The 10,922-nt window shown below is 39.8% G+C and overlaps 1 protein-coding gene across 1 annotated transcript; it reads left to right on the top strand.

The window, feature by feature from the left end:
• Positions 1–1,778: 1,778 nt before the first annotated feature.
• LOC119115514 (CD9 antigen-like) lies at positions 1,779–10,832 on the top strand. The gene is made up of 8 exons (XM_037240063.1): positions 1,779–2,016; positions 6,167–6,269; positions 8,231–8,328; positions 8,417–8,491; positions 8,575–8,658; positions 9,091–9,147; positions 9,224–9,316; positions 9,390–10,832. The coding sequence occupies exons 1-8, from the start codon at positions 1,948–1,950 to the stop codon at positions 9,453–9,455; spliced, it is 645 nt and encodes a 214-aa protein (XP_037095958.1). The 5' UTR covers positions 1,779–1,947; the 3' UTR covers positions 9,456–10,832.
• Positions 10,833–10,922: the final 90 nt, after the last annotated feature.

The following is a 10,922-nucleotide window of genomic DNA, read 5'->3' as shown; positions in this document are numbered from 1 at the left end:
GTAGGTGAAAACGCAAATTGTTTTTTCTATGCTCCCGCTTGGAGGAAAATGCAGCGAAGACATCAGTGAAATGTGAAACATGCACACACACAGTACACTAGTTGAGAATCACTACTCTGGCAAATATTTCAATCTAGCTAAAAAGATCATCTGCATTTGTAGAATTTTTCATCAGCAGAGAAATTGCACAAACCCGTCCCAAGATTCTAATCTGTGACCAGGATGACAGCAGAGTTGAACAATACACTAGTCCTGTATGTTTGTATGTTTCTAACCCTCCATCAATTTTCTCACCTTAAGTCAGCTTCAGCTCACCTGTGACCTTTTTGACTCAAACATTTTGAGGATACGCAGCCCAAAAAAAATTAATGGATGAAGGGCTAGATTCACTCGACTCTAAATACTGTTACCGGAAACAAGGCCACGGACATGCAGCAGTACTACCACAAGATGACACTGTACTACCACAAATGGGATCTCAACCTTTTTTTTTCTTTTTTTTTTCCCCTACTGTACAACAGTAAAATACAGCCATTTAGATATTGACATGTTATTAATTGGTCTTCTGCCATTCCACGTTGGCATCTGTACTGAAATTAAACTGTTGCTACGTCCCTGCACCCATTTTGGGGTACAATAGAAAGGCCTTATGTATATTATCTGTAAGTTAGGGGTGACTGGACCCCAAAACTGTGTTCAAGGTTACCCAAGACCAGAAATGATGACCTCTCGCTCATTGTATAATTCAGCATGTTCTGTACTAAACATGCTTGGAAGTGCACACAAGCAAGCAAACAAGCTTGTCCCCACTTTAACAGTGTTTCCATTTTTGGCACCATTCTGGTGAAGGTCCAGACGATACTGTATTGTTCTTGTTTTCCTCCCCGATTTCCCAAATGAAATGTAATCTGAGGTTTTCAGGAGGTCGAGATGTGAGTCCTCACATATTTATGAGGCTCAGAAAAGATGCATGTCCATGAGTCTACCTACGCATGTACACCCATCACCTATTTTTGTCTGACTGCTCCTCTCCTACACGGTTCAGCTTGGCTTTGTTCCTCAGCGAGGACATTTTCAGAGCATGGCCACATTTCTCGAAGAGATAAGATAAACTACTATTTATTCCCTCGGGGTGATTTTTATGTTGGACCTGGTGATGCTGATTATTTGCAGCAACACAAAGGGAGCAAATCAATTTCATCATAAGCTTTGAGTTGCCGTCAGGGTTTTAATTTAGCTTTTGTGTTAGCTAGAACTAGCGCAGCTTTTTGTCTTTTTTGTACAGTCAAATAAAATGTCGCTAGCTTTATTAGTGTGGTTGAAACAGCTGCTATTTACGCTCCATTCTTTTGGGAGTGTTTTCTTGTACTTAATGTTTTATTCATGCTCTTTAGAAATAAATTGAAGCAGTTTTACCATTAAGAAGACTGTTTTGCATATTTATATTAATATATTCATGAGCACAGGACACAAGTTGTGTCACACAACAATGTCCCCAAAAAAATCATCTTATTTGGAAAAAATAAACTTTGACATTTTTGTTTTTTTACTTGCCCCAGTCAGATCTTTTTTTTTAAATATCTGCAAATGTTTGCAGCTGTAGCTACAATCTTTTAATGGCGTATTGGAGAAATGAGTGGGAGCGTTTTTCTCTCTCTCTCTCCTCGTTAGTAAACATTTGCCAAATCCTCATTGCAGGCCCCCCTGCAGCCCAGCCCTCCCTCTCTCCCTCTGCATTATAGAAGGGGGCGGTCTGGAAAGAAGTGTGTGTTAAGTGTGTGTGCGCGTGCGCGTGTACCAGAGGGAGAGAGCGAGAGAGAGCTACCATGACATCGCTACTTGATGCACAAGTGTTGTGACTCGCTGGGACGATCCTTGTAACGGAACCAACTCCCATCAGCCCTCCCTTTAGGCCGTATTGTGCGGATAAGAGCAAAGCCAGTCAACATGGGGAAAGTGGAAGGAGGGATGAAATGTGTGAAATATCTTCTGTTCGTGTTCAACTTCATCTTTTGGGTAAGTGGCCGTGAAGATAGCACCGGCGCGAGCTGCGCGTGCACGCAGGTGCAGCAAGTGCAGCTGTGACTCGTGCATGAGGTTGTTTACATACAAGTTGACTCCGTCCGTCGCTTGGTGTGCGGTGGGGCCTAAAGTGTGATTTTGCAGTCGGTCAGTGCGGTTTGAGAGACAGAAAGAGCTTTTTGTTGTTATTTAACTGCGCAAATCAGATTTTCCAGAGCAGGAAAAAAAAGTAGCATTCATTCACGCAAGTTTTTTTTCTTAAGGAAAGAATGAATGAAGAATGGGAAATTGTGGGTCAGCTAGGGAAGCCAAGTCAGTAGTTGGCGCCACATGACCTCGTTAACACAAAATGTGGAGTTATTTGATAAAGTCAGCGTACATGAGTCATCTCTAAGCTACTGGGACATTTTTAGCACAAAACACTTCTGAATGAGGCTCGGCAGTCAGGTGGACATGAAGGGTGTGCGCGTGTGTGTGCGTGCGTGCGTGACACACACACTTTACAAACCCGAGCAATGTTCTCCAATGGAACTTTTCTTTGTTTACGTGAGAGAGAGCTTTTCCAGCGAGTGTCTTTGGCGGAGGCTCAGTGTGAATAGATCCATTGTGACAATGGGACAATAGCATCACTTCAGCCTGCTGCTCCAGCCCGGATAAGCGGCTCGGCTCCAAAAAGCAGCAACAGCCCCCTCCAGTTGAGTTGATCTACCCCCACATAGAATAATTAATCTTGTATCTTGATGGAGTGCGTCTGATGTAAATAAAAAAATAAAAAAAGGCACACAAATAATGGAGGCTAGAAGACAAATGTGAGAGAAGATGAGGGTGACAGAGGTCATCGGGGGATTGTGAGGGATGTTGGCGTGTTGCACCGGCTCACATGGCAAAAGAGGGTCAGCCGGCATGAACTTGACCCAGATAACGGCAAAAAATCTGTGTGAGGATAAAAGAATGTCATGTGGCTGCTGTGTTAACGTCACAGCACCGCAAGCTATTATTTTGCTCGCTTCAAAACAATAATCCGTCGGAGCAGAAGGGCAAAAGCTCGCTTGATCTTGATTTTCAGTTCCTGCAGAGATTCTCTTGCTATTAAGATGTTTATTTTGTGTGTGTTCCATGTAAAGACTAACAGCAGAAAATCTTGCTGGTATGTCTGGTTGGCGTCGTTCAACAGCTGCTGTTTTTAGCAACAGTTTATCCAGAGATATAAACAGTGCAAGATAAACATTGCTCAATAGAAACATGCACTTTGACCCTCGACGTTGAAAAATGTTATTTTTAACATGTCTGTTTTCCAAGAAAAAATAATAAAATAAATATATATATATAAAAATAGCTTTCCCAATAATTAGATCTTCATCTTTTAATTCTATGTATTGATGTGCTTACATTCACTGCAAAGTGATAACAATGGTTCTTTAAATTTTAAACAAATTTTAAAGTGTTGTTATCAACCCTGCCAAGTTTGTGTAAAATAAAAAATGAGACAATAAAAGCATGAAGAAAATCACGCCTTTCTCTCCATTTTTAAACGCAGTGGGCGTGTCTACCAAGAATGGACTTAAACCACACCCCCACTGAACTTTCAATCACAAATATAAATGAGCGCGTCTTTGTCTAGCATCTTTCTTATGCCTATACAAGTCTTAGCAATTAAAATAGATCCATTGAAAGCCTCCGATGGCGGGAATATATCCCATCTAGTTGTTTCGTACAAAATCTACACACTCATGGCTGACAACGAGGCGCTCTAAAGCAGAAAACATTTTTACTATAAAAAAAAAAAATCGTATTAATAATACAGAGATGTGTCTTTATCCCAAGCATTCACTAAAAAAAGAACACTATAAACTTGGTCTGTTTTCATTCACCCATCTATTTCATTTCAAAATAGCACTTTCACTTTATTTTACACTCAATTATAAAAAAATAAATAAAATAATTCCACAGACTGTCCCTGAGTGTGTCCATTCTGCTCTCATGGAAATTCCACTTATAAAGACACAATTCAACTGCTCTTTTAAAAGTTGCCTTTACACCATCAAACAAGTATTTCAACTTAAATATAGATTTATATCAACTTCCAGAACGGGCCCGGTGGACAACTAGCTCGTATGTCAAGTAGTATGTAGTTTGATTACGCACAGCGAAGTAAAGGTGATAACAAACACCCACCCTTTTATTATCTCATTCATTGTGGTTGTCACGTTCCCTCTTTTTGTGCGCCAAAGGAAGACACTGGGTCTTTGTCCTTGAGGGTGGATTGCGTGGGAGGGCATGGAACAAGGTGGGGTGGAGTTGGGTGGGTACATGGGGGGAAAGTCAGGGGATGGGTGGAGCCCTCTGGGATGAGAGACGTAGGCGGGGATTGGGTGTGTCTGCTGTTAGGAAGGGTAATGATTCAAGACAAAAAGTATTGAGAGGGGGTTGATGACGTTTTGGTGCCTTGAGCTGGTATTTATTACCACAGAGCTTCTTCCCCAGAGCCCATATTTTAAATGTCATGTTGACTGTTAGTTGCAAGCAGTCGAGGGGTAACCAAGAACTTTGGATCCCCAGGCAGTTTATGTAAGCATCTCCTAGTGGGTGGCATTGGAGTTCATTAGGGCTTCAGTGCTAGCAATAATTTCAAAATTTCAAAGAGTTGAAAATCCTTAAAGAGCAAGGGTCTTCGTTGGCTGTCAGAGTAGCAACCACCAAATTTGAGCCTTCAAAAATCTCACAGGAGTACTTTGACGTCAGGCGCGTCCAATAAGGTTTGTGCAGAGAAGACTTTTATTCAACGAATGAAGGAAAATGTGAGCAGCATGAAACCACTTTTCCAAACAAACAGGAGGACCTGGTTTAGCTCAAGGTGCCACACTGCTGCAGTTGCACAGCCAGAGATGGTTAGGAGTGTCGTAAACGCTCTTCTTAATGCAATCCGGTGGTCAACACGGCAGGTCGTATATCTGACAAATACTCCGACTTAGGTCATGATTTTATTTTGACTGCACCAAAATTACACTTGTACTGTATATACAACTGCTTAAGTGCAAAGGGTGGAGGACCCGTCTGGAAACTTCCTGTCATCATTCGTTTTATTTTGGTGGAAAACCACAATTAGGCAGAGCAAGAGAATAAGTTGTCTGTTAAGCAGAAAACATTTACTGTTTCTTTCTTTTTTAAGACTGTTGCTGAAACAAAGCAACAGTATCCTTCCTCAATAGTATACAAGGAATCATGTTCACTAGACGAGTTATATGTTTTTTCACTGTTATTCTCACCATTGAGTTTCATTTGTCTACTGATTTCATTAAAGGGAAGTCGACCACAATTTTTTGTAATAATGTATTCTGTGCAGCCAAACTAGTTAAAACAGTGTTCTGATTGTTTTGTTTATGGAATATGAATTAAACAGGCAAATTCCAGCAGTTTTTTATCTATCTCGGGGGCGGCCATTTTGCCACTTGCTATTGACTAAAAATGATATCATAGTTGCCAGATCTCAGATCACAACCAATTACTGCTCACCAGTTGTCTGAAGCTGAGCTGTGATTGGTTGTGACTCGCAAGCTGCCAACTGTGATGTCATTTTCACGTGACAGCAAGTGGCAGTATGGCCGCCTCTTGAGATGGATAGAAATGAGTGATTTTTGCTGCTTAACTCATATTCCACAAATTCAATATTAATCAGAATGCCTATTTAGACTAGTGGATGCACATACAAAGACATTTTAGGGCTTGTTGAGCTGCGCGCCGTTGTACTGTGTGACTCGATGAAAGAGTGCGTTGGAGACAAGAAAACTTCCCTTTTTAGGCTCTTCTTAGCCGCTTTATTTGGAACTATGTACACTCGCTGAGGGTTTCTTTCAACTCACATTAGGCGCACTCAGTGTCATACAGATCACTGCATCTGAATACACAAACACAAACTAGGCTTCATCTTAACAGGGCTTGACTTCCTCTTTAATGTCACATTTGCAGTTGTTATTCTCCTCACTTTGTCAATGTATTTTCAGGTATTTAAGAATCATTCCTGATAAAAGAATAAATATGGTTTGGCCATACAGCATGTTTGTCTGCCTCTACTGAGTGTATTTGTACTTTATAGTTGGAATTGCATTTAATGTGATCCTAATCTTTCTGCTACATCCACCCACAGCTGATGGGCTCCTTTGTTCTGGCAGTGGGGCTGTGGTTACGTTTTGACCCGGAAACTGTGTCCCTGCTCAACGGCGATAAGGCTCCAGACACATACTTCATTGGTAAGTAGCTTTACTTTCCATGTCGCTCACGTCTAATGTCTGGCTGGGTGACCCAAAAGCCAAACTAATTAATTGTTATGATTGCAGTGGCGCCTTGAGATACGAGTTGAATTCATTCCATAACCAGGAGTGTAACTCAAAATGATAAATGTCATTAATCCATTTTATTTAATTAATCAGTCCTGAGAATGGAGCAAGAGTTGCTACTTTGCTGTCACATTCCTGTTCAGCCTTAATACTGGTGACAAAAAGAAGCCACGTGGCTTTTTCCTTATTCTCCGTCTGGAAAGGGGCTTAAATTGTTGCCATTGACATGTTTCCGTGCTATTCTCGGCTAAAGGCCGAGATCACTCGGGATATTCCTACCACCGTCTTGTGGTCAAACGCTCAGTGACCACACACACAAAAGCCACATGTGCTCTAATCTTGGGTACAACGGAAAAACATTCACATGAGACCTCCTGATTTTTCCCCTGTAGTCTCCTGTAGTTAGTAAGGGAAGCATGCTAAATGATGGCAACGATAATGTCAAATGACATAACTCGCTGGCAAAGAGGAGCATTTAGAAATAACCTTTTTGTAGCCAATAATGTATTTCAGGAAACGTGTGTGTATTATATTTAATCTCTCAGACATTCATCATCAGTTTTTAGCTTATAAATTCGTGACTGCAGCGTCTAAGGCGAAGTAGTCTCAACAATCGCAGTCTGAATCATCCCCACATTCGGGTGATTTTGCTTTCGCCGAGCGCGACTTGTCTGGCCTTCAGAGCAGATCGTTTCAAAACAGCAAACCGCAGAGTGAGCTGTTAAAGCAGATGTGACAAGTGTGGTCAGGGCTATGGAAGAGAGATGTTCAGCTTGGACAAGCCAGTTACGCCCACAGAAGTGACAATAGCATTTATTTAAACAGATCACTGACTCTATAAACAAGGACGGCACAAGAGCGCACAGAGAGTCCAAAGCCACTTGTGTATCATGTGACCAACGGAATTTTTTTTTTGCTATTGGAGGCCCACATATGATCACAAACACCTCATAACCGGAGGTATAAATGAACAAATAAATAAATAAATAAATATGCTATATAATAATACAATTTAATATTTAATAATTGTTCATGTTTTCCACATAGTTCAGGTCAGACAGTCTTGTAAGTGTTCCAAACGGTTTCAAATGGACACAAAAAATAACTTCAGTCTCCCAGTTGCAACGAAGAACAACACTGCATTCAACTGGGTTATTGTGCTTGTGTAAAGTTCTTTCCTTGACACCTGAGCCCACATCACCTGGGGGCATACTGGGGTGTAGCCTAGCAACACAAGAGAACCAAACCATCGTCAGCTTGCTTCGTCCCTGCAGACCCGCAATGTACTTTTCCAAACGAGTACCTTTAATGGGATATATGGGTGTCGTCATCTCACTTGACGATTCCCCAAATGAATTTTTCTGTGAGGCATTTATTGGATTTCACTCTGCTTACTTGCATATCAAATCAGAAATTTTGGATAATCGTCACTCTTGCCTTTTGTTCGTTACATTCTCAATATGTGATGGCGCAAGGAAGGTCTTGACGATTTCATCCATTAGTCTTATTTATGCTACCCCATGTTGGTGAAAAACAGATATAGACGAAACAACAGAAAATAAAGGCATTCACATGTTTTCCTCATAGGCGCAGATAGCGCTGGGCATGGGGGAGAATTATCCCCGCAGTTTCATTACAAACACGATCTGTCCCCCACACTTAATGCAAAAACAAAAAAATCCAGTAAAACGAAGACGAAAAGCAATCTATGGCTAAAACATGATCACCCGTCCCCCACAGTTTTCCCTATTTGGCCCATGAAGCTTCGCTTTTTTTTTTTTTTTTTTTTGGGACTGATCATTAGTAATTCCTCACACAATTTCAGAGTGACTTGAGTGATATAGAGTTAAAGAAAAATTTCCCTCTTCTTGCAGGTGTATATATCCTGATAGGAGCTGGCAGTCTGGTGATGTTAGTGGGTTTCTTTGGCTGCTGTGGAGCTGTTCGGGAATCTCAATGTCTACTGGGTTCAGTGAGTCCATACAGAACCTCTGTTTTTGTATCAACAGATATACAGTATAGTTTTTTAATTATTGCTCTTCTGTGTGGATCTCTTCCAGTTCTTTGCCTGTTTATTGATCATCTTTGGCGCTGAGGTGGCAGCAGGCGTGTTTGGATTCTTAAACAAAGACAAGGTACATAAAAAGCATAATAGCTTGGTTATGTCATACTCTTTTTGTAGTATGTGTGCCTGTTAACATGTTTTTCTCACTTTTAGATAATCAAAGACGTTCAAAATTTCTATGCCACAACCTTCAATGAAAATAACAACAGCACATTGATGATCTCGTACCAGAAAGTAGTAAGTTGGGGGAGACTAAAATAATGTTTGTCTGTCAATATCCACACAAAACGTTTTTCATATAAAAAGCTATGCTTCCTTCTACTCCTTTTCGAGCATTCTATGTTGTTGTTTTTTCAGTTTGTTGGTTTATTGTTTGTTGGTTTGTTTCATGGACTTAGATATGGCACATTAAAGTGTTATTTGTTTTATTAATTTTTTTCCCTATTTTCATGTTTTAAATATGTTCAAAATAAAGATATATCAATCAATCAATCAATATATAGGTAGTTAAATTTATTTAATTTTTCTGAAGCACTTGCTAATAGTGATAAATGTGCTTGAATTAGCAATGAGTATTTTGTTTCAATAATAATAATAATAATAATAATAATAATAATAATGATGAAAATAGTACTGCATGATTGTAAACATTTTGCATTGCGTTTTTAGCTGAATTGTTGTGGCACGCTAGCTGACAACTGCCCAGCTCAAGAACCGCAAACAAAGGTAAGCTTCTGTTCTTTTTCTTTTATACTGAACTGAGCGATATTTTCTTACTTCCTATGCACATGACATCATGTAGATTATGCAGGACTGCGAGACAGCTATCAAGGATTTCTTCAACAGTAAACTCTACATCATTGGGTACGTTGGCATCGGCATCGCTGGCGTCATGGTGAGTTGACAAAAGTCATGTGATGTGTGCCATTTGATGTTCTTTTTAAAAAAGCTGCCTTTTTCTCAATCAGATCATCGGGATGATCTTCAGCATGGTACTCTGCTGCGCAGTACGTAACAGTCGGGAGGTCATATGAACGAGCCCGGCAGTCCTTATTCAAACCTCATTACGCATCCGTCATCTGCCGAGCGATCCGGGGATCAGTACAAGTTCCCAGCTGCTCTCAATGGATCTCCCTTTTATTTTTGTAGTCTTTTATTTCACAACGTCATAACATGGGATGCCCCTTCTTAGCTTTCAGATGGTCAACCGCAAACAAATTTAAACCGACATACTTTCACAGACATTGACGTAAAATACCTGTTTGAGTCACGGTAATGCAAAACTGAAGACAATTTGCTATGAGGGATACATGGTAGGTTATTTCATATCCAGCTCAATGTTTGATGTTAATTTTAGGTATTTTTGTTTAGGTTACGGTATGATTTTGTTTTATCATTAATTCCTTTTTATTTTCTATTTCTATTTTTTATTTTAACATCGTATTTTATTTTTGTTATTTTGAAATAGAGACCAAGCATTGCCTGCAGTGCAATTTTAGAATTTGTGGGAACTAAAAAAAAAAAAAATCAACACTTTCACACTGAAGTCATTTAGTTGGATATAACCCAGTGCCATAAATATCTTTTTATTGCCACCCCTTTATTTTATCATCTGTAAATCTGGACCTTCATGCAAGTCCAAAAAACCTGTGACCAGGCTAAACAAAAACACATAAACACACCTGTTTCTTTTTTCTTAGCATCACGGTTGAGAAATCCACTCTTTGAAGACTATCAGCAGATTTGCCGATTCATTTGCTCTCCCTTTGTGCTTTTCAAACTTTGTCATTGTTGGTTCTTCTTCTTCTGCCACTTTGCGCTCCATTATGTAAATATCCACCAGGAGAGGGGGACGGGGGTTGTAGCTGTACATTTTTTTGGCTAATTCAATCGCACTGTGTGTAGATAACGTTTTGTAATAGTTGTTGTACAGTCAGCATTTCCGTCAAGAACTAATCCACATGGCCGAAAACCAGCCTTTCAATGTGCCTTTTCTCAGTGACAAGCTGTTTTAGCGACAATGTGCTGTCCGGATGTAGCGGCTAGATGTACAGCACGCACGATTGTGACGTTGGACTGCATTTAATTAGGACATGTTTTCAACAAGTAGCACATAGTCATTCAACTTTTTTTTTTATTATTGTTGTTTTAGTTGTGTCATTCAACTGTGTTTCCTAGCCCTAAATGTCTTTTTTTGATTATAGAAGTAATTGAGCAATGTTGGACATACCTGAACATTAATTTTTAGTTAATAGCAACACAACCATGAGCTGTGATGATTGAAGGTTAAACAAAAAAAAAAATTGCACACGTCAAGCTGTCTTGTAGTTTGTGTTTATTTATTTTGGTACCATTTTGGGCTTCTCAGGTCAACACAGTAGTTTGAAGTTAAATAAAGCGTTTTGAACCTGTTTCCTTCATGTTATTTTTAAACTGTAATGTATTTTTATTATTATTGTTTGTCTTGTGCATTTTGATTCTTGCTTCGAGTCGGGGAAGTT

The sequence above is a fragment of the Syngnathus acus genome, chromosome 2, assembly GCF_901709675.1.
Source record: "Syngnathus acus chromosome 2, fSynAcu1.2, whole genome shotgun sequence".
Taxonomy (NCBI): Eukaryota; Metazoa; Chordata; class Actinopteri; order Syngnathiformes; family Syngnathidae; genus Syngnathus; species Syngnathus acus.
The sequence above is the reverse complement of the archived record's forward strand: the minus strand, read 5'-3'. Positions and strand labels throughout refer to the sequence as shown.

Bases quoted from the DNA above. Each gene is read 5' to 3' on its own strand.
- LOC119115514 (XM_037240063.1), top strand. From the start codon at position 1,948: ATGGGGAAAGTGGAAGGAGGGATGAAATGTGTGAAATATCTTCTGTTC. The intron at 9,148-9,223 runs GTAAGCTTCTGT...GACATCATGTAG, and splicing joins CTCAAGAACCGCAAACAAAG to ATTATGCAGGACTGCGAGAC. The intron at 9,317-9,389 runs GTGAGTTGACAA...TTTCTCAATCAG, and splicing joins TCGGCATCGCTGGCGTCATG to ATCATCGGGATGATCTTCAG.